Genomic DNA, 25,021 nt, shown 5'->3' with positions numbered 1-25,021 from the left:
CTGATAATTTCTGTTTGAGCAGAGGAACCAGACAGGGGTGCCCTCTTTCCCCTTTGTTGTTTGCATTGTATATAAAACCATTCATGGGAGATACCAATATTAACTGGTCCTCCATTCAGTCCCCCTCTCACTCCCTTAACATCAACCTATACAACTACTCTCAACTCATCAACTCCATTACTAGACCACGCAAAGACTTCACCACTGGCAACATCCTAGACTGGATTCTAGTCTCCCACCCTCACTACTACCCAGATAGTGGAACCATACCTGACTCCCTCAGTGACCACCTACCTATATTCACTAGACGTCTTCCTTCTCCCTTACAAGTCACTCATAATTACATTACTACCCGATGCCATAAAAACTTTAACCCAGAAGCTTTCTGCAATACCCTAAAATCACTTAACTGGTACCCCTTAAAAACTCTACCCCTTGAAGATGTGATCACTCACTTTAATACCACATTCCTAAACCTTCGAGATACTCATGCTCCTTTAAAAACCAAAAGAATAAAAAAGACAATCCACCCCCTGGTTAACTATAAACACCCTAACAACCATGCGACTTGGAGACAAAGCTTGGACACAATATCAAAAGAATAAATCTACATCTTCCCTCAATGAATACAAAACTCTTCGTAACTCAGTTAAAAAACTTATCTCTGCAGACCGTCGTAACTACTTCACCCGACTGCAAAGTAACCACAAAACTAACCCTCAAAAATTCTGGGGGGGTATTACTACCCTCTTAAAACCCGGGACTGCAGAAAACCCGATCTCTTGCCCAAATGTAGACAACACAGATCTTGCTACCCAATTCAATTCCTTCTTCATAGACTCTATCTCCAAACTTACCTCCTCTTTCTCAAATAACAATTCTTTCCCTACCTCCACTTCTCCTCAGACTTCTCCCACTTCTCCTCAGACTTCTTCCCCTCCAACTTCTCCCCCTCCAACTTCTCCCACTCACTCCACACCCCCACCATTCTTCATTAAACCTATTCCTACATCCATCATAAAAAAACTCCTGAAAAAACTAAAACCATGCACCAATGCCCCAGATGACATTCCCTCATACTTCCTTAGCATAGCTGCAGAAGCCATTGCCCTCCCTATCAGCATACTAATTAACTGCTCCATCCAAGAAAGTATTGTTCCTCAAATCTGGAAAAAAGCCTACATCATTCCCCTACATAAAGGTGGTACCAATACTAATATTACCAATTTCCGTCCCATTGCCATCCTCACTCCCCTTTCAAAAGTCCTAGAGAAATGTATCCATCTACAACTCCTTCCCCATCTCCTGGACAACAATCTATTAACTCCCGCACAGCATGGATTCAGACCCCATCATAGTACTATGACTGCCCTCCTATCCTTCCTTGAAACTGTGAATAAAGCAAGAGATTCTGGCCTTACTGTATCTACCATCCTACTCGATCTCTCTAAAGCTTTCGACACTATCTCACATGACCTACTTCTTACTAAGCTATCTAACCTAAACCTTTCCCCTCTTTCCTCCATTAGTTTACTAGCTATCTCTCCAATAGGCAACAAGCCGTCAAGTGGAAAAAATCCACCTCCTACTTCCTCAATACCCCTACAGGTGTTCCACAAGGTTCTATTTTAGGCCCCCTCCTCTTCAATATCTTCATCAATGACTTTTACCACTCTTCCCTTGCAAACATTATTCAATATGCGGACGACTCCACAATCATCTGTGCTGCCTCATCCATCCCAACTCTTCTAAAACTTACCCAAGATGCCTTCAGCACCACAGAACAATGGATGAAAGACCACCATCTTGCACTCAATGCTGCTAAAACTAAACCTATGATATTTACCCCCTCCAAAACTCATAACTTTGATAGATCTCTATTCTCCATCACCAGCCAAAACAACACATCTCTTGAGCTAGTATCTGAAACCAAACTACTAGGAGTCCAAATTGATGACAAGCTCAAATTCAACTCCCACCTTCTACTAAATATAAAAAAAACTCACCAAAAACTAGGCCTGCTCTACCGTCACAATCGGTTCCTCACCTCAACTACCAAAATTACTCTCTCTACCACATTTCTCCTTCCCTCCCTTCTCTATGGTGCCCCTCTTCTTATAAACCTACAATCTTCCCTGAAAACCAAGCTCTCATCTTGTTACAATAAAATAGCCAGATTCGCCACCAGTAACAAATCATCCACCCATCACTGTGAACCTCTCCATAAACTCAACTGGCTAGAGCTTCCCAGCTACCTCTACTACACTCAGCTCACCTATGCACATAAACTCATTTTTCAGCCATCCCTCTGTCCCTCTCTCTCAACTACCTTCAAAATGCATAAAACTCAGACTTCTAAGATCTAATAATCAAAACCTCCTAGAAGTTTACAGACCCCTACACCCCTCCAGGACAAAACCTCCTGTCCTTCTCATTAGCACGCCTATGGATCTCCCTTCCCCCCTTCATTCGTACAATTGCAAGCCTGCCATCCTTTAAAAAATCACTACACTCTCATTTAACATCCTCTTGGGGATGCTCCTGTTCACATCCCTCATAACCTACTTTCTACTCCCAACACTTTTCCTCTTTCCTTTTTCTCAAATCCCAGCTAGCAAATTCATGCTGGCTCCTAGCATACAACTCCTTATTTGTACCCTGAAATTTTTAGCAAAAAAAAAAATTTTTTTTTTATGCCTGTATCACTTGTTTTTGTTGATATTTTTATCAGAATTTCAACAATGTTTTTTCTTTAATTTCTCATATAAACTTATGTGTGTAACAACCTTTGTATAATCTGTATGTGGAATATAATCTTTGTATAATCTGTATGTGGAGCTTTTCTCCCCAGGACTCCATTGAAAACGGGTTCTTTAGGCCCAATGGACTATCCTGGTTAAACAACTGTAAATAAATAAATAAATGAATAAATAAATAAATAAATAAATAATTGGCAAAACAAATAAGAGACTCAGAAATTCGAGGATATAATTGGTGTGGTAGTCAAGAAAAGCTGGCTTTACTTGCAGATGATATTACTTTATACCTGATAAAACCAGAAAATGACATTTCAGTGTTTTGGAGCATTTTGAGGAAGTTACAAATCTTTTTGGGATAAAAAAATTAATGAATGTAAAACAAAGGCAATAGCTGTAAATTATGTACCACACACAAATTGGTTCAGTGATATCCATATTTAATGGGACATAAGAGTATGGATTAAAAAGGATTCTGGTGTGGCAGCTAAGGGTATTTGGGAAGACATTAAAAAGATAATACAAAAACTGAGAAATTGTTAATAGAGGTTATGTACTCACCATAATGTTCCATCTTTGTTGTCCATTTTCATTCTTCCTCAACTTATGGTTTCATATCCAATCCCTTGGATCCAACTCGGCCGTTGCAAAAGCTTTTGACCATCAAAAAACTCTTGAGCCACTTCCTTACCCACAATGCACCAACCCAAAATACATCAGATCTAGTTTGCCAATAGCAGAAGCTTACTACAACCTTACTGTAACCTTACTCCAACACTTGGACACTACGATCATCAAATAAATCTTTACTACAAGTCTCCAAAACTAACAAAACTGCAGGAGATTCCTTATACCCTTCCTATATCTCAAAAACCAGGAACTCCCTCCACCATAATATTAGAACCACTGACAACACACACCAGTTTAAACAAACTACTCAAAAATGATCTGACACTTGGCTCTACTCATGCAACAGCCCTGTTATCATAAGTACACTCCATTAATCATTCAGCCTGTGTCTTGGACATTGATCTTATTTGTATCATGATTTATCTTTTTTTTTCTTTTTATTAAATGTGTGATAAATCTAAAATTATTTTCCCTTTACAAATGTAAATGAATACTCATAGGTTCTATGTTACTATCAGTATGTTAAGTTCCATATCTGATGTTGTATCTACTATAACTTATGCTGTATATATTGTCATGCTGTAGTTACTGTTACTAATGTATATATTGTTTGTCATGCTGTAGTTACTGTTACTAATGTTGTATATATTGTTTGTCATGCTGTAGTTACTGTTGCTAATGTTGTATGTATTGTTTGTCATGCTGTAGTTACTGTTACTAATGTTGTATGTACTGTCACTTTTTGTGGAGCTTTTCTCCCCAGGCCTCCACTGAAAATGGGCTATTCCCAGTTGGACTGACCCGGTAAACAAATGTAAAATAAGATAAAGTAAATAAATAAATTGAAATACAAATTGAGGACACTATATCTGGAGCCATGTTCTAAAGAAGTGGCATAATTAGAAAAACACTTGCTCTTCCAGGAGACTACAAGGCAGGGGGGTTGGTGGGAGGGGAGTTGAAGAATGAAAATGGACAACACAGATGTATGTTATGGTGAGTACATAACTTCTTAATCTGATGGTGTAGATTTTCATTCTGTCCTCAACTTATGGGACAAAGTCCCCAGCTACCTACATCCCCAGGTAGACTTGAGGGATATTCCTGAGCACCAATATACCAAATGATGCTGTACCCCGGAGACCGTATCCAACTGATAACAAGTAACAAATGTGTGGGGAGTAGTCCAAGTGGCTGCTGCGCAGATGTCATCCATGGAAGCTCTAGATTGGAAGAATGATGATGTAGCCATGGCTCTAGTGGTGTGAGCTCATAAAGGTTTTGATAAGGTAATACCCAGCTTGTTGTGTATGTAAGAAACACAATTTGTAAGCCATCTGAATAGAGTCATTTTGGCAACGGGTTTTCCAAGTTATGTCAGAAAAGGAGACAGATAACTGGTCAGTCTCCCTGATACTTTGTATTCTGTGCAGGTAAAAACTTAATTGCCTGTGGACATACAATAAGTGCAACATGTATTCACCTTTGTTAGAAAATCTGGGGAAAAATACGGGCAAATTGATGGATTGATTAATATTAGAGTCTGAAACCACTTTAGGAAGAAAGGAAGCATTAGTTCTTAAAGTGACTCTGTCTTTGTGAAAGATCAAATAAGGAGATTTAGAAGACAAGACCTGAATCTCTGAAATTCTCATTGAGATCGTTGCTAGCTGGACTTTCACTGTGGAGGAACTCGCTCCATCTTTAAAAAGTATTGCTAATAGTTCACGAATACTATGCAAAGGGGCTGAAAAGAGATCACCATTATTCTCGTGGGCCCAGTAAGCAAATTTTTTCCATTTATTGGAGTAGAATTTACGTGTCTATGGTTTATGTGAAGATAAAAGTATCTGACGTACTGGAGAAGAGAGCACAGATTGTCTGGCTATAATGGAATTGCAGTCAGTCTAAGGTTCAGTATGTCTGTATGACTCATGCTTGTCAGGTGAGACTGGAGGTGTGGAGCTGGATCCAGAATCCATGGTTGGTGGAGTAAGTGAGGCCAAAGGAAGAGGAGCCAAATGTGTTGCGGCCAAAAAAGTGCATTGAGGATAACTTTTTTCTTAAACATGGTAGCTTTCTGTAGAATCTTGGATGTTAGGATTGGTGGCTAGGCATAAAGAAGGCTGGGGTGCCAATCATCAAGTAGAGTATCCTTCGGTGACTCCCCCTGGGGGGATCAGGAGAAAGTAGCTGCTGCACTTGTTCAGGGGAGAATCTGCCCTCAGTTGCCTCCAGAGGGGTACAATTGGACCTCCTTTCAAGAGTGCCGCAAAGGTCTGTCAAAAAAGTAATCTCTAGACCCTTGTGGTGCTTCTACCATTGGAGGTCCCCCCTTTACCTCTGGAGAAACGTCCTCCAAGTGTGTCCTGGAAAAGATCCTGGGACTTTTGGAGTCACATATTTTCAGTACCTAATTGATTCCTGGAGAAGTACCTTTGAGGCATGGAAATAATGTGCACCCACTGCAGACAAGGTCTTTTTTGTCCTTTTCACACGTGGATATAGTATCCTTAACTTTGGGGCCAAACAAAGACATTCCATCAAAGAGGGCATCGACAAACAAAGACTTGAAGGGCTCTGCAAAATCATTTAAGCACATCCAGATGTGTCTCGTATGGAAAAGCTGGAATCTGTTCCCTTGAAGTACCTTCGACCGGATTTGAAATTAACTTCATGGAAGAATTGGAGATTGATTGCAGGTGCAACAAACTGAGAAATAACAGATATATGTACCTCTTCAGAAATAGATCCTGAAAGATATTGGAGAGTTCGTTTACCGGGTCTCTCTGTAACCTAGTGAAATGTGACAAGATAGTTCATAGACCTTAAGGTAGAGGTTTCTGAAGCATAGACATGCTTCGCAAACCTGTCCATCGATCAAGATTCCTTGTTCGGAGGATGGACAGTGGAACTGTCTTTGGATCATTCCTTTTTTGTGGCCACCACCACAACCATGGCATTAACAGGCATACCTTTTGTCCAAAACTGTCTGCGCTCTGGTGCTGTTAAAATTTTGACTGGTCTCCAGGGGATTGGTTCAGTATTGTCTAGGACATTCCATGCCCACCATGAGATCAAATCTGTGCGGACATTGCCGGGTGGAGTCAACCAGGAAATAGATGGATTGGTATCAAATGCCTCCAGGAAACTCAACGAAGGGTTGCTGGACTTTCAGCCACCTCTCTGTTTCAGGATTTCAAGAATGTCTCCCAACTAGACATCTTCAGGAGGTGACCATGGGGTCCCTTCAGTATCATCAAAGTTTGTGTCTTCAGTGACTGACTACTTGGGAGAGTATAGGTGCTTCCTCTTGCATGTTCTCTTCATAAGGACCTCCTCAGTTGGCTACTCAGTGGAGGTATCAGAAGAGGTGGAAAGACCCTGCTGGGAAGTCTGGGGTTTCGGTATCAGCTGTCTCTGAAGAGAAGGTAGATGAGACTCTAAGCAAAGAGGTTGCAAGTCTGCACACTGAGGATCTGAGAAGAAGGAACCATCTTTCTTGAGGATGCTGACAAGGCGCTCACCGTTACCTCAAAAGCAGATTCCCCAAGATAGGAACAAGAACCCTGATCTGTAACGGCAAGCCTCTGGACTGGAGTCCCTCTCTGCTCCGAGGAGAACTCCCCCAAGGCAGAAGTCAGAGCTGAACAAACCTGTGCCAAGGCTCTGAGGTGCAGAGACAGCTCAGAGGACTTTTGAGTTGACTGTGACTCCATGGACCTGATAGGGTAGCTCTGGCTGTGAGAGCTCTCTGGATCCAATCTTACTGAAGAGCTCTGAGCAAGCTTCGGATCTGAGGATAAGGAAACTTTCTGATCTGATGCAGATGGACCCAGAGGACTTGGATCGGTATCTCCAAGACCGAGTATGGCATTAGGGGCGGAACTTGCACAGGAGAAGTGGTAGAAAGTCTGATGATCTGACCCAAAAAGGTAGGTGCCGGTGGAACACGCCATGCTCTTTGTCGAGAGAATCCTTCTGACTAACCTCTCCACATCTTCTTCCTTAAGGCTCCTGGAAGAGCAGATGGACACGAGGGAAGCAGACCTAGGTCTCTCCAAAAATGAAGAAAAGACTCTAGATGGAGCAGGTTTCACTGAGGGGGATTGTCTGGTCCTTGAAATGGGTATGGAATGAACTGTGAGATCTGATGTTTTTGATACTGGTCTGAAGTCTGATCTGATAGATGCCTAGGTCTCTCTAGTTTTGGATCCAAATGTGAAGTCTGATCTGATATCTCTCTCATCAGGAGTGTTGGATCCAAGTGTGAAGTCAGGTCCTGCAACTTTGTCAGTTTCTTTTTAGGATTCAAAGAGGTAGCTGGATCCGAAAGAGATCTTTTCTTACATTTCCCAGACTATTTTGTAGAAGCGGTAGAAGTACAGGGAGAAGTGGTCTTTTTAGTTTTCTTGGGGGAGGCTCCAGAAAAGGCATCAGAAAAGGAAGATGGTAGCAACCCTATAAGAATTAACTTATCTTTACTCTCCACAAGATCTCTAGGGTTGAAAGAGTGCCAAATGGAGCAATCCTGCTGGAGTTGATGAGGTCCCAAACAGTAAATGCATAAGGAATGTGTATCAGAAAGTGATATTTTATGACTGCATTTGGTACATTTCTTGAAACCGGATGGTTTCTCTGCCATCCTGACACTAAGAAAAGTAAAAGAATTGCCACAGAAAGATATTCAGAAATGTATAAAGCTATATATAATTTATTTTTTTTAAGAGGAAAGCAAAAGACTACCAATGATGGTATTCACAGAGAAAAATACAGTGGAAAGTGCAAGAGGGGGAAGAGTAATAGTACGAAAGTACACTAGTATGAAAAAAGATGTTTTAGACAAAAAAGGTAATACAACACAGTGATAAGACTAAAAGGAAAGAAAACTATTTTTTTTAAAGAAATAAAGGTTAACTTATCTCACCTATGAAGAGTTTTTCGAGAGCACTAAAACCCACATCTTTCACTGGAAGCAGCAAACATGATCTGACGTACCTGGGGTTGGTGCATTGTGGGTAGGAGAGTAACTTAAGAGTTTTCTGTTTGCCACAAGATTTTGCAACAGATCCAAACCCATACGTTGAGGACAGAATAAAAATTGACAACATTGGATGCGTTGTTATATGGATATGGATACCAAGATGCAAGCAGTTAAAATGTTTTTAGTCCCTTTAATTTTATACACAGGTCAAGCATATTTTTATCAACCAGAGGAGAAGTTGTGGATAGCAATAAATAAAGAGCTGAAGGATTTTATCTGGGAGGGGAGACTGCAAGAGTCAATTGGGATAATCAGATTCTTCCAATAGAACAAGGTGGTTTGGGATTATCCGATTTGAAGGTGTATTTCAGAACTGCACAGTTAAGGCTTCTATATATAGCACAAACAAAAATCTATAATTCAGAATGGAAAAGGGATGATGATGAAACAGGGGAGGAAACTCAAGAAATAAGGAGAGACTGACATTTTGTATACAGATCCTTAAGGAGAATAATAATCATATAGAATATTAGTCTCATAAAGTATCAGAAAGTATTCTATGAACTAAGCCAACATGGGAATGCAGAAAGGAGAGTCTGCCAATAGGGATGACTGCAGTTAGGGATATAGACAATAGGGGGCTGGAAGAACCAAGGTATTGGGAGCAAACAGAGGGGGAAAGGTAATAGAATTGGAAGAGGCCAAAAATTTATTCGGACTGCTGGTTAAAAACTGCCTTCCCTATCAAAAATTGATATCAGAGTATAGGCAAAGAGAAAGAAACGGGGGAATCCTAAACAAAAAAAAACAGCATTGGTAGAGTTTTTAGTAGAATCTAGAACAGAAGCTGCTGTTAAAAAAGGAATAATTAGTAGAGCATATAAAATATTGCATGATAATTATAAGAATCAATCAGAGGATATCAGAAAGGATTGGGAAGAAAGATTAGCTAAGCAATTCACAAAGAAGCAAATGGGGATATTTGGATGTCTCCCAAATATGCAACAAAAGGTAGAATATATAGGATCTTTGCTTGTAAGTGTTTACATGGGTATTTTTTACCCCAGGTAGACTCCAAAGAATTTGTCTTTAGGTAGACAGCAAATGGGGAATAAAAAAATAACTGGGATCATATTTTCTGTGAGTGTAATGGGTTGTCAGACTTTAAAGATTCCATGCATACTGCTCTGTCGGAGATGCTGAGTGAGCAAATTGGAGTGATTGGGAAATTATTTTTCTGAGCTGTGGTACAGAATCGGAATTGCTAGACATAGTAAAGCCTTGCTGAGTCTAATTATGGTGGCTGCCAAAAATCACTTACTAGAAAAAGTATATCAAAATCTAAACCAACTGTATTAGAAGTTGTGGATATAGTAACAGAGATAAAACAACTGGAATTGGGATCTTTAGAAAAAAGTTGGAGCAAATTACATGGAAAAAATGGAAATTGTGGGAACAGTACATGCAGAGGAAGAATGAGGTTTAAAAAAGGCAGGATTTGAATGAGTTATGTATTGTTGACAGTGACTGGATAGATTATAAGGGATGTATAATACATGCAACTAAACTTGTCAGTATGGCTTGTAATATATAAAGTTTGCAACTGAAGTTGTGTCAATATAGTTTGATGTGATGATATCATTTTCATTCAGTCCTCAGTGTGTGGGTTTGGATCCAACAAGGCCATCTTCTTATAGATTCTAGGATACAACTCTCAAGCTCCTCCCTTACCCTTAATGCCCCTGATTACTGCAATACATCACATCTTGTTTGCTGCTCTTCAGGTTTGGGCAAGATTGCGATCCCTCAAGTTAGGGGTGTTAGTGACTGCAAATTAAAACCAATTTTCTTTTTCCATATCTATTTATAACTTTTTATTAGCATGGTAATTTTCCCATTTTCGTCTTTCTGAGATCTACTATTGTTGGTATTTTCTGTTTCTTTCTTTGTTTGTCAATAAAAAAAAGGAAAAAAAAATAAATGTGTGTGTATGTATATGTATGCATATGCATACACACACGTAATATATATATATATATATATATATATATATATATACATATATATATATATATATATATATATATATATATATATATATATATATATATATACACATATATATACACATATATGAGATATATATATATATATATATATATATATATATAGAGAGAGAGAGAGAGAGATGTTAGAGATTGTGCTTATTCGTTTTTGTGTGATGTTAGTCGTTTACCAATTGTTCCAGTATGGCCGACAAGCCAATTGGATTCAAAAAGTGTATTTCCTGTGGGCATAAGATTCCCAACTCTGATGCCCACAGGGAGTGAGTTTATTGTTTGGGGCCAGCACATCTGGACAGTTCTTGTCCTGTATGTTTGGTTTTTAATGTTAGAGCTTAGTGACAGGTGTAATAAGTTGATTTTGAATGGCCTTCTTCTGGCCTCAGAGTCTTCCTCTACTTCTCCATCAGGTGTTCAAACCCCCTCTCAAAAGTCTGATTGTCCAAGGGAGCATTGTAAATGCTTTCCTGCCAAGTCTCTTTATTCCTAGCCTCCTTCAGAACTGCCTAATAAAGTGGCTAAATCATTGGATCCAAAATCTTCTGATCCAGAACATCCATCAGTCTCATCTCCTTGGCTTCGAGCTCCGAGTTTTTCCCCCAGAGCCGATATCACCAAGGTTAAGACCTCCATTTTTATGAGAGAGACAAAAAAATTATCTAGACCATCTTCCACGTCGTCATCCATTAGGTCATCCCAAAGTCGCTGTGAAATGGAGATGGATAAAATGATGAGAGTTCCTCCGAACACAGATCCAGATGGGGGTCTTGCCATCTCTGTCTCCCATTGGATCCAAGAGCCTAAAGCCTTCTTTTCAACCTGTTGTCACTGCTTCTCTAGTCCAGCATTTCATTTTGGAGTAATTGGATCCATGGATCCCTAGAGTCAAGCCATCAGATCCAAAGTTTCTTGTTTCTTCCACTCTGATGACATCTATGATCCAATTGGCTCCTACCCCCTCAGAACTGGATCTTTCTTGGAGTTGAAGCATTGGCATTTGATCCAAGTGGCAGACCTTGACTCCGAAGCTTTCTGAGCTGTCTCTTCCCCTTGGCACTTCAGGTCTTGACAGCTGAGCTCCAGCTCCTGTTCCTGAGTTGGATGGTCAGGAAGGGCCCTGGATTGTCCGCTTCAAGAGCCTCGTCTCCAAGCAGTTTTCCCTTGGTCTCTCCTGGTCCTTCTGCCTTTGAAATGGTGGAGAATGTTTTCTCTTATCTGAGAGTAGTCTTGACTCTTACACCACTGGCTCCATCCCTTACTCCCCTTATGGATCCTGTGCCTGAGTCTGCTCATCCTAACCCTCAGGGACAGCCAGCCCAAATGAGCTTCCATCCATTTCCCACCTGGGAGCTCCCCACCTCTTCTGATACCTCACTAGAATATCCCACTGAGGAAATTCCTTGGAAGAGTGTGTTCAAGAGGAAGCACTTGGATTCCCCGCAGAAATCTCTTACAGAAGACACCAATTTTGATGAAGGGGAAGGGGTCCACCAGCTCTCCATCTGAGGATGTCTCTTTTGGAGACATTCTAGAAATCCTTTGCCAGAAAGGTGGTTGGTCTTCCCAAACCTCTTCCCAGGAGGAGGAGTCAGTGTTTCTGGAAGCCTTTGGGTCTGAACCCTCTACATCTTGGGTTACCCCCCCCCCCTGTAGATGAGCTTATAATCTTTGTCTCCTGCAGGCCATGTAAGGAGCCAGACTCCATGAAATCAATTCCCAAATGCCCTGATAACATTTTAAGCCCCCCCCCCACTAATAGACATCACTGGACTAAAGGGATTTCTATAGATGCCATAGTTGTTGCAGCAGTTACTAAATATTAGCTACTTGAGAAGAGCTCCTCTTGTCCACCCCTGTAATTGAGAATCTAGGGCTTCTGACGGGTTTAGGAATTGAGTGTATGCATCACAAACATTTGCCTTGCATTCACTGAACTACCTGGCACAATTCACCAGATTACAGAGGAACTTGATAAAGGAACTGTCTTATTCTGCCCCAAGGTCCATGTCAAGAGAGGAACCAGAAGTCTTTTTCCTCATGACTGTCCATTCTACAATCCATTACAAATGCTGCCATGAGATTAATCTTGCATACAGTTGAATGTACCTCAAGAGCGGCCAGTTCAGGCATAGCAATAAGGAGACATGCCTGGATGCGGTTGTGCGATTTTGCAGAACCTTTCAAGGTGTCATTCATCAGTGCTCTTTTTGATGGATATTCCTTGTTTGGGCCTACCATGAAAGAGACTCTTTCCACAGTGAACAGGACAGAAAGATCTTGTCTGCTGTTGGAATCCACTTTTCTACCTCGCAGAGACTTTTTCTCTAGTAAATTACTGCGGTGGGAAGAAGGTGTTCTAGACATCTCAAGGTCCTTTTCAGGATCACACCATTTTTCTCCCAGAGGTGGGCTAATAGCTACAATGATAGACGTTGCCTGTGTGGCAGAAGAGGGTCTGCAGAATCAAGGATATTGAAATTCCTTCTCAGACAGTTCCTTTTAGTGCTCCTGAAATGTTACCCATCTCTCCCTCTCTGGAGGTAGTCGGGGGGGGCATTTATCCTTGCATCTAGATGCCTGGATAACCATCACAAAAGATTCTTGGGTGCACTTATGATAATGTTCCATCTGTGTTGTTCATTTTTATTCTTCCTCATCTCCCCTCCCCCCTTCCCCATGCCCATGTCTTTGGATTGAAACTAATGAAATTTGTGATAGGAACCATAGTTCCTGTTTGAGCTCCTGATCCTTTAGCTATTACCTTTCTGTGATAGCTTTGTTAAGGTATTTCTGATGGTACTGCACATAACAACAGTAAACTCAGTCAGAGGTATTGCAGTAATCAAGGGGCATTATGGATAATGGAGGAGCTTGAGAGTCAGATCCTCGAATCTGTATGAAGATGGCCAAGTCAGATATGTTGAGGAAGAATGAAAATGAACAATACATATGGAATGTCATGGTGAGTACATAACTTCATTTTTCATTTATATTACTATATGATTGCCTATGTCATACATGATAATTTAATAAAGATGATTCTTGTTTAAAAAAAAAGCATCTGAGGGCTATTCCCCTTTGTAGTCCACACTTCCTCTCAGGGAACGTCTTTAATGAATATGCTCTCCCCTGGAGGTATACTAAACCCTCCCTGCTGGCTTCTCAAACACCTAAGCCTCTAATTGAACCTGGGTCCCGCGGACAGTAGTTAGGACTTTAGCCCTTTACACCACAGCATTGGCCATTAACCAGAAGTTTTGGCTGTCTGCTTCAAGATCTGAGAAGTAAAGGCCAAAAAACAGGGATTCCAGGACAAAGCCTGATGGGAACAGTTAGTCACTTTTATACTTCCCGATGAGATACTTACAATGCGCAATGTGTGTGTTCTGCCTTTTAAGTCAGTTTGCTGACAACCCTTCCACATATGGGTCAGTTTTAAAGCATTTAGCTTCTATATGTTTGTAACAACCAGTAACACTGTCACAAAACAGAAACAGTGGAAACTGAACCAATTGATCTGTGCAGAGTTTATTAAAATTGCAAAACCAGCTACTAAGTGCTTTTGTCCAAACAATTCCTATCAGACATCATCAGAGTACTCTATCGTTGTATGTTGCCATCACAGGAAAAGGTGACAAAAGCCTTGGCCAGGTCAGTATATGCCAGGTCTACTGCATGGCCACCATCTACAGCTTCCATGACTTTTTCAAAGATGTTTACCAGATTCAGTAGTCAGGATCTACCCATTACAAATTCAGACTGTTGTGGTCAAGTTTAATAGTATACTTGATGTAGCAGTTTACTAGGTCAGTAATTGTACACTCCATGGTTTTGAAGAGGAGGCATCTAAAGGCTGATTCAGCTGTAATTATCCGGGCTGGTTTTTAGTCCATCTTTATAGAGCGGTATCACCACTGTTGTGTACCACTCATCAGGGGCAAAACCAATAGTTAAACTTATGTTAAATAGTTTAAAGAGTGGGCCTGGAAGGGCATATTTAACATTATTAATTAAGAAATCACATATATTATCATGTCCCATGGAGGAAGAATGTTTGGTCTTGGTTAATACTTTCATTAAATGATCTTTAAAGATAATTGGAGGAGTAATGGACTCTGTTTTTTCAAAACTTTGGCTAGATATCTCTGTGGTGAAATTGGCACCAAATTTGATTGCAAGGATATTGGCAGTTATTGTTGGGTAAGAATATGGAGGACCATTATGAGTAAATTCTGAACAAAGTAGTTTTGTAACATAGCTAAAGATGGATTTATATATTTATGTTTTGCTTCAGAGGTCAACATGATTTCATGGACTCATTTAATGAACCTGATACTATTTTTCAGATTTTTGTAATGCTTTTGATATTTCCCTTTAGAAGAGGGTTCTTGGTTTGCTGTATAGTTGAGAGAGTTTTCTTTCTTTTGTTGTAGAGTTTGAGTTTATGATGGTGGACCTCCAGCATGGGCTGTTTTTGAATTTTCTGTGACAACTTCATTTTGGTAGGGACTGCTAGTTCTGTGCATTATTTTATAAGTGGGTGTAAAAATCCATAGTGAAGCGTAATGCTGTATCTAGGTCAGGAGTGGTGCAGTTATAATTGAAGTTTCATATTTCATGGTAGAGTGGGTTGAGATTGGCACATTTGTAGTTGTTGAATTCAATGGGGTTTGCTATAGAAGCTTTTGGGAGCAACCTCTTTCCAAAAGTGGAAAGCGCACACCTTTGTGGTCATACTTCACCAGGGAGGGAAATACCAGAGGAGTAGCATAGGAGGGGGTCATATTTGTAAGAATTAGTCAAGAATGCTGTGTCCTCTAGTACATTTGTTTACTATCTTCTCAAGGGAGATTGAGAGTGTAAAGTTTAGGAATTTGGTGTGCATATCCTATTTTGGAAGTGCAAGTGCCCCATTTCATTGAAAGGTAGTTAGTTATTGAAACCAGTTGTGTCTGCTTTACATCTAGGCATCATTTAAGGTGAAGGCAGGATTCCACTCAGGATCAGTCATCCCATCCCTTGGAAAAATCTGACACGTCTGTTTGTGTTTTCCTTAGGGCTTAATTCTGAAGTCATTCACTCTTGCAAGGGTTCTTAGTTCCCTTGTAATGGTCAGAAATCATGGCACTTGAAAGTTAATGTGCTGTAACCCTCTCTCTGTTCAGCCTTGTGAATGAAGAGTCAGTGTACTTGACATTAGCGTTACCTATTGATCATTTGCTCAGAAAGAAGAATGCAGCATTAGTGGTAGACATCCTCACCACTTCTAGATTACATTGAAAATCTGTGTGAACTATTCATGAGGTTTTGGTGAAGGAAGGTGCTGGTGTATTTATTTGTAACATAAGTACAAGTTTATAGATTTTTAGTAGGCATTTTTGCCTGCAAAGATCATTTATAGCCTGTGAGGTGAGACAAGGGATGTATTTTGTTTTACAACTAAAAATAGATGGCCATCAGCAAAAAAAAAAAAAAAACACTTTTCACCAAAACCTCATGAACAGTCATCAGAGCCACAAGATTCCACAAGAGAAATATTTAATGAAAATACATGCAAGTTAACGTTTAGTGCTTTTGTCCACTAAAATGTCATGGACTTCTTCAGAATGAGCAAAACCAATATGAAACTGCTCTCAGTTTAAATGTTGAATGAACCTATGTCATCCACCAATTCTTCACCCTTGAAGGTGTGCTACCCTCACCTAACACCGTCATTAAATATTTTTCCTGTGGAATCATGTGCCTCTGGCGACTTTTCTGCAGTTTGTTTATTGATTTATTTTGTTTTACTCATTTGGTCATCCAGGTTGCATTTGAAGAGAGTGAGTGAGCTACTTTGTTTAATACTAAGGGGGATCTTTTCCAGAGGAGAGGAATTCTTTGACTCCAGGTATCTGTCATGCCAGCAGGTTCAGTTTCTGTTGTGGTGATGATTTAAGGTCTTTAGTATGAGTGTGCATAGTGTTGCTACTTCTGCAAATGTGAAAGAGGTTGCTGAAGACAGTGTTGGTTGAGGCCTTATAGGCTAGACTGAGGTCTTCCTTAAGGAGTCTGTAGGAGACAGAAGAGAGCTGGATTGCTAAAGTATTCTGAATGGGTATTGGAACTTAGTCAAATGATTTTCTTTGTTAGGAAAGATTGGGGTCATTCAAGTTGGATCACAAGTCTGAGCAGGTACATGCCAAAAGGAGCATTGTATTCAATTATGGGCATAATAAGGGGCGTAGAAAGGACGGATATCATTATCCTTTTACCTGGAAATAAATAGTCATTTTGGCTAAATCAAAGGATTTCCATACAACTGTGGCTACATGGTTGTAAAGGGAGCTCCATCAACAAATTATGCAGGTCTCTGACAACCTTGTCTGTCTTTTTTTTTTTGGGGGGGGGGGGTGGTACCATTAATATGGTAGAAGTAAGAGTGTTCTTGTTTGCCAAAGGACAGAATACTGTACTTTTCAGCAATTATCTTGGGACCATGGTTATGGCATCATTTCTGTTTGTGTATGGGTATGATCATCCTTGTGAATTTGGCAGTCCACGGGTTAGTTTATGATGCCTTCAGGTTTACAGTCATCAGGAAAATTAGTCAGCCAGATAGTTTTAATGTCCGAGAAGTAAATACTAAACTGAAGTGGCTTTGATACTAAGCCATGGGGCACACTGCTAGTAACAGACCTTTTTTCTGGAATTGAGTCTTAATCATAGTTTCTTGAGTTCTGTCTCAGAGCCATGTTCTTATCCATCATGTAGCATGAGGGTTTACATTTAGTTTGATAACTCTCTCTATGATGCCTGAGTGAGGAGGGGTCTATATTAAAATCACGAAGAGGCATGACATTGAACGCCTCTTCAGCGACACATAAAGACCAAAGTCTGAATATAGCGAAGGCTCTGGCCTGCAGTTTTTTTCCCAGGGAGAAAATAAATTGCTTGGCCTGAGCCATAGCATTGCCCTTTACCCCACTGTAGTGCAATCTCGGAGTTGGTATATTTAGTTAGAGGGGGGTGTGGGGGCACAGCTCCCCACGTTGTAGGGTCAGAGCCCCCACTTAGTTATGTTTTAAATAGTGTGTGTGTGTGTGTGTGTGGTACTACCGATTTCTTTCCCAGGGAAAGAAATTGCTGTTTTGACCGTTCGGGGTTTAGTGCATTCGGTCTTTGTGTGTCTGTGAAGAGGCGTTTGATGTAATGCCTCTTCGCAATTTTAATATAGACCCGTGAGGAGTGGTGTCAGAATCTTCGAGGCAAGCTGTGTATACTGACTTGCCCTAATAAAAGGCCTCTGACTTTTTCAAAGTTGACCAATTTAAGTAGGTAGGATCTGCCTTTCACAAACCCAAACAGAGTTTGCTGAGTGACTTTAGACTGACAGTCTACATAATTATGAGGTCCATTATGATGTATTCCGTTGCTTTAGAAATAAAGTTTGTAAAGCTTTGAATCAGCAGTTACCGGGATCGGTGGTGGAGCCTCCCTTGTGTACAGGAATATATATATATATATATATATATATATATATATATCAGATTTCAGTATCCTGAGACTGAAACAGTGAAAGTGCAGTTGATGGAAAGCTGATATTGTCGAATCTGCTCTTGTCGAATGAGTAGTAGGTGTACTGTGTTCTGTTGTTCCTGGTATGCTGTCACTTTCAGGATTGGTGGTATATGGGTAGGAAAGATGGTGGTCGACGTGTGGTTGTGTTAGGAGATTCAGGTAGGTTTGCAGTTTGTTAGGGTTTTTTTGTAGAAATGTGTTTTTGTGTACTTTATTGGGAAGTTTTAGAAGGCAGTTAGGGTAGGTAGGTGAGTGTGTGTGTATGCAAGTCTTGAAAGTGGTGTGTTTTGTATATGTGTAGTGTGTATATTTGTCATGAGATGAGTGTGCAACTGGGGAGTAGGGAGCATTATAAAAGGTTTGTTTTTTCTTGTGTTAGTGCGACCTCTGAGTTGGTATATACAAGTAGCGGGGTTGGGGGGTGCATCCCCCCACATGGGGGGGTGCAGGGAGGCTTGCCTTCTTGCTTATAGTTTGCTAGTGCTATGAGGTTTTATTTTTTGTTTTTGCGCGTTTATGTGGGGGAGGGTTGGGTATTCTTTTTGTCTGTAGATTTCGGTGTTTTGCTTTGTCATTTTCTTTGCTCTTTCGTTGTTTTGGTCTTGAGATACTGAAATTTGATATTTCAGTATCTTGAGGTTTCAAAGTGAATCCATGTACACACACACACACACGTAATTTTTAAGCAGTGTGTATATAAGAATATTAGTATACGTATTTATGTGGATGCTTAGGTCTTTGCCCATTTAAATGACAGTGTATTGGAACATTTGTATGTTGTTGGAGTCATTTGTATATATCCCATGATGCCGTCAGAAAGCGAGGTTTGTAACTGTTTTTCAAATTTGTGCTCTGCTTTGCAAAGTCTTTGTAGTTTGGCCCTATATTTGCTGTGGGACCTTTCTTCTTTTTGCTTTGTATATGTGTACACACACACACACACACACACACACACACACACACACACACACACACACACACACGAAAACTAATTCTCAGAGTAAGCATTAGCACAAAGTCATGTGGTCATGTGTTTTTTATCTAGTCCATCCTGGTGAAACATTATTTTCTTCACATCAGGCATGTCTCTCCTGTATTGCGAGAACAACACTGCTTTGAAGCATCCCCAGGGGCTTGTAACTCCTGCTATCACCATATTGTCTGAAGACAAGGTGGGAGAAGTTTATTACAGTATATGGGGCTTGGCTCAACAGGTCAACAATAAAACCGTGACATGGACTGAACTAACATAGAAATGTTGAATCTCAAAGCAACATTGCAGTGCTATATTGATTTGTATCTTCCGAACAGATGTTTCTGTGGCATTTTGTATTATTATGTATACTTTTCTGCTCCTCGAGGTTGGTCTGTATCCTTATGATGAAAGAGCAAAGCCTGATCTTGCTTAAGGAGTTGTGGGAATACATGTTTGTAAACTCTGACCTCTGTGTTGTAAGTTATTCTTCATCTTTCTGATATCAACAATACAAATTGTACTCCTGTGTCTCACAATCCTCTGAGTTATAGCATTGCCTGAGGATTTGCTATGAAATTTCTATGCACCTTAGTATTTTTCCAGCAGCCAAATGCATGTATTGTTTTTTTATATTAAAAAAAAAGATAATACTGCATACATTTTTTTCTAGAAACGCGATACATTGGCAGCATTTTAATTTGGTTGAATTTTCACTAGGTTGTATCACAAAATGTGGCATAAAGATTAACATATGCATTTCTTTCTGTTTAGGAATGGCAGAATTCAATTCAAAAGAATGCAGGACTTGCATTTATTGAGTTAATCAATGAAGGAAGGTAATTAATTTCACTTTGTTTTTACAACTGGATGTTTAGATGCATGTCCATAGGGCCTGCATTTCTTCCTGGCCATCGACGAAGGATAATCTTAGGAGAACATTCCTTTTGTTAAATTAATAACAACATATTATTATTATTATTGCCGCTAGTATTCTGCTTATTTTGTATTTTATGTCACCATGGAAGCCTCTGTGTTATGTATTATTCTTTCTGGGAAAATATAAGACATTGAAGAGAACAGTGCATATTTATAGGCTTTATCTCATAATATTTCATATTAGTGTACCAGCCTTCATGTTTTTCACTTTGGAGGATCTTGGGAGTTCTGTTTGAAATCCCATCTGCCGTTCCATCTGTACAGTCTGTTTGCCATGTCATCCTCAGCTCTTTTGAATTGATATTAGCTGGCTCTTGCCTTGTGGCGCTGTCCAGAGTACTGAGCACAGTCTTGCATTTATGCTGCATTCATTAGCTAATCCAGCTTCTTGCAGTTAACAAATTTTATTTCAGTTTATCTGATAACACATTTATATTAAGATTGCAGAGTAACTTCAGAAGCAGTTTCATTGTGTGCGTATTTATTACTGTAAAGTGAGCTCTCAACAAGCTCTTTTTATATTAAACATTTTTTTCAATGCCTTTTAATTATTTGCAGTGTTTACCTTTGTAACCTTGTCACTGTTCATGCAAACTCACTGCAGCTATAAGCCCCAAAGGTGTGCTTATCTACCTATTTTTTTTGTTAGAATGCATTGTTTCTGTAGACTTCAGTAATACAAATTGCATACAAATTTGACAGTACACTGTAAGAAAATTATTTGGATGAACCTCTAACAGTGTTGTCTTGTGTGTATCTAATAATATATCACCTAAGCATCTGATATTGAGTAGACGTTCGAAGCATTGGGGCATAGTGTTGTGCTCACCCATCCTGAAACATTAAAAGTGTCATGTAGGCCAGTATCATAAGGGAAGGCAATAGCAGAAATTACATCCCTGCTGCACTCAATCAGTGAGTGCTGATGGCCGCTTCAGATTGTGTAATGCATACTGGGCTACAAGGGAGTGAGCAGAATCTTGACAACATTCCAGATAATACGCAGGCTTCGCATGGTCAAGGGCACTTCTCTGTCCTGGTGAGATTCATCTGGAGTCTGTACTGTTTTCCACATACATATGCCTGGCATTTTTACCTCTTTTTTTCGAGGCACATTGTCTGAACACTGTCTCACTTTGCCAAACAGTAAAATACTGCCTTTGGAATGAGGGATGTACAGTGCAGCTAAACACTGTGTGCCATTAATACATTTTTCCAGTCATTATCCACTTATCTCTTTAATCATGTTCAGGGTTGTGGGGAAACTGGATTCCATCTTGGCACTCAGTGGACAGCAGATAGACAAACTTGCACCAAGCAGGGTGCCAGCCTTTCACAAAATATGCGTGTGTGTGTACACACACCCCACACAAACTGACATAATGTTTGTTGCATCACCATATAATCTGACATCTTTGAAATTGGGAGTTTACTTGACTACTGCATTCTTAATGCCTTACATCAACTTGAGTTTCACAGAATAGACAAACAGATATTCCCAGCATGCAGTACTGGTAAATGAGAATCAGGCAGTAGCTGTCAGCTCTCTGGTCTCTTGTACTTCTGGCTACTAGCTCCCATTGAGGATCACTATCTTGACACTTCATTTATGGTGAGAAATTATGACTGAGATAGCCTAACATCCTATGGAAACAGAACTTGGTATACATTTAAAGTATGTAATCATCATTTGCAGTGGTAATACAGGATTCCTTTTCCAAGGAGTGTTGTTCCAGTACTGTTGGATAGTAAAAAGGGCTGCCTCTGTGCGAATACTGTCCGTTTTCCCTACCAACTTGGTATGGTGCAATGGTTTGAGGTACGTGTAATGAATGTTGTGTTATACTAAGAAAACAGTGTAGGTTTTCATCTGTAGAACTAATATCAGGTTCCCCTGCATGTGCATGGATGGGCATACTCATGGACTGCCAAAATATGGCAGCTTCTTCATGCAGTGTGTGACATTTAATTGCTGGTGTGAGGGGGTGTATGAAATACACTGCTTACTGTGTGGCAGTGAGTGTGTCTGTGTGACATGGATGCAGCTATACTGACAGCGTTTGATAAGAGGGCTATTTGTTGTTATTATTACTGTTGTTATCATTATTGATAAGATGCGCTATCTGACGGTGATTGTGTGTATTATATGTACTATTGATTGTATACTTAAGTGTTAAGTTTAGGTGTCTGCTGCATGAGTGCAGCTGCACTGATCGTGTTTGATAGAGAGCATTATAGGTGCTGTTCATTGTATACATAAGTGAGTAGCACACGTTCAGCTCTACTGAGCATTATATTTACTATTCAGTTTATAAATGCATAGGCATTGCCTATGGGAGCCTATTTGGCTTGGGTGTAGCTCAATTTCCAATGTTTGATGAAAGGCATTATATGTATTTTTCCATATTTGTATACACAGACATTACGTATGGATGCCTGTATTGCATGGATGCACATGTACTGGCGGTGTTTGATTGAGGGCATTACATGTGCTTTTCAGTGTACACATACATATGTAGGTATTCCAGATTGGGTGTCTATGTGGCATTAGTACAGCTGTACTGGCAGTGTTTGATATTGAGCATTTTATGTGCTGTTCAGTGTACAAGTACATAAGCATTATGTGGGGGTACGTCTGTGGCATGACTGCAGCCTCACTGACCGTGTTTGACACAAGGCATATGTCTCAAGTGTGCCTCATTACGAGGACTTAAAAAGTTCATGTCAAAAGTCTTTAAAACTTCATGTTCCTCGAAGTTCCTCTTTGAAAGGATCTGTCATACATTCAGTGTTAGGAAGTTTTTAACCGCTATCCACAGTAAATAGAAAAGAATCATATTAATTCATTGAAATATCTTTTTTATAAGCAAAACCAGTATATTTTAACCATCCTTTGACCTTCTTAGTTGAAATTGTTAGTAAGCTGTTAGTATGTGTTCCACATTTTAACTATTTGTCCCACATTATGAGGGCTAGTGTTCCTCATTTTGGAGATGGAAGGTTGAGAGCTGTGACAGAAGGCACTATATGTACTACTCAGTGTATATGTATATAGGTATTACATACGAATGTCTGTGTGACATGTATATAGCTGTAGTGTTATTGTTTCATAGAGGCCATATGCATACATACATAGGTATTCCATATAGTATCTGTGTTGCATGGATACAATTGTAGTGTTGTTTCCGAGAAGGCATTAATATGTATTGTTCAGTTTATATGTAAATTAGTGTTAAATATGGGTGTCGTTGAATCATGCATGCAGCTGTACTAATTAATTGAGGGTGTTGTACGTACTGTTCATTACACACCTGGGTATTGCACATTGATGTCTGTGTAGCATTGATATATTTGCACTGACAATGTTTTATAGAAGACATTATATGTACTGTTCAGTGTATATAAATGTGGATATTACACATAAATGCAAGGACAGCAGTTAATGATCATCAGGACTGCAGTGTGATGAAGAGGAGGATAAATTTTACGAGTAAGATGGAGGTATCTCAGAGTATTCCACTTCTGCTGAGATACAGAACATCTTGGAGTTGGTTAACAGAAGTGTCAGGATGACCCCCAGATCAGTGGGTGCAAAAACACTTAAAAGGATATAAAAGTGAGTTTCACATTTTAAGGTTTTTGTTTGAGTCGCAGTTAAAGTGTAGGGACTGTCATTAGCTTGTCTCACCCTTTAGCTAGTGACCATTATGCATGCATACACACACGCATTTGGACATACATTATATATATATATATATATATATATATATATATATATATAGTGGGGGGGTTGAATCCTATTGTCTTGGGGGGGTGCACATAGAGACTATATGCCGTGGCATGCCTTGATTATCAGGCACGTGCTACTTATTTGTAACCCCGTTTCTAAACTAGGGCTTGTGCATCATTGCAATGCCTTGTTGCATGTCATCATTAGCATATATAGTGTGCAGGCCTTCTTATACATTTACATGTCTTCTTACTACTTTTGTAAGTTTAGGGTAGCACTTTGGTTGGCGTTCAAATTCTTTTTGAGTGTATGTATGTATCATTTTTCTTATCACGGTCATTTTTAGAACATGGTAGCTGAATTTTATATTTACAAGAATTGCCCATTTGTTGTCTTTATTGGCTAACTACATAACAGGCTTCCTAACTTTGCATATATTTTTTTATTTTATTTTATAAATGTTTCTGTTGGGATTGGTTGTAATTTTCCAAAATTAAAAAAAAATAATAATATACTAATAAAAAAATTGCTACTTATTGTAAAATTTATTTTAGAGGTGTACGTAGACATGGTTGCAGAATGTTTTAACTTTTACTTTCTTCCATATTTGTCAGTTTCAGTTAAATGTATTGCTTGGGTTAATACTCCATCATATTTGATAGATTTAAATAAAAAAAATTACATTTGTCACTTTATCTTGTTAACACCTAAACCATTTTGAGATCTGTTCAGTTATCTTGTCATATTGAGTCATACTTCACACATGCAACATGCTTGCCTGATATTTCTGCAGTGACAGTACTTCTTTCCTGTATTTACAATATGTGCTGCCTCAAATCAGGTTATTAATCTGATAACTAAGATCTCAATTTCTGAACACACATCTATTGAGCCAGGCTATATTACATTATAATAGCAAGTAGCTTAACAGCATCCCTCCTAAAAGGCAGATACTGGCAGTCACACCAGTACTGTGAGGATAGTGCTTACTAATAAAATAAAATTATCATTTACTTGCTTTTACAAATGAACAAGTTAAAACTCCATACTTTTAAAATAGCTGATTATACTGTAAGATACTATTGCAAATGGACATGGAAAATAAATATGGATTGATGGATGACAGAAAAATTTCCTAATTGCAGATGTTGCTGTTATTTTAAGTTACTTGATGTAGATGTCTGAAACCTGAGGATTAAAATAAAGTCCAATAGGTCTGTGCTCCAGAAACTCTTTCTTCAGCGTATTTCACAGGTCAGAATTTCAAAGTCCAAATAAGTCACAGGCAAACAGAAAAGGGTAGTAGCAACTGTTGTTTAAGTATACTCCATGGAGTTTAGACACATTTCCTCCCAGTCCAGATAGTACCAAAAGGTATAAAAGGAC

At 39.4% G+C, this 25,021-nt stretch overlaps 1 protein-coding gene across 1 annotated transcript in view; it reads left to right on the top strand.

The window, feature by feature from the left end:
* NBEA (neurobeachin) overlaps positions 1-25,021 on the top strand; it is a 4,581,458-nt gene that overhangs the window by 2,728,705 nt on the left and 1,827,732 nt on the right. Inside the window, exon 41 of the mRNA XM_044072852.1 lies at positions 19,741-19,805. Within this exon, the coding sequence (XP_043928787.1) occupies positions 19,741-19,805 (65 nt within the window). The remainder of the gene's footprint in view (positions 1-19,740; positions 19,806-25,021) is intronic.

This window comes from Protopterus annectens, chromosome 5.part1, assembly GCF_019279795.1.
Source record: "Protopterus annectens isolate FY-2018-M chromosome 5.part1, PAN1.0, whole genome shotgun sequence".
NCBI classification, from domain to species: domain Eukaryota; kingdom Metazoa; phylum Chordata; order Ceratodontiformes; family Protopteridae; genus Protopterus; species Protopterus annectens.
Note: the sequence above shows the minus strand (reverse complement) of the source record. Positions and strands in the feature narration are given on the sequence as shown.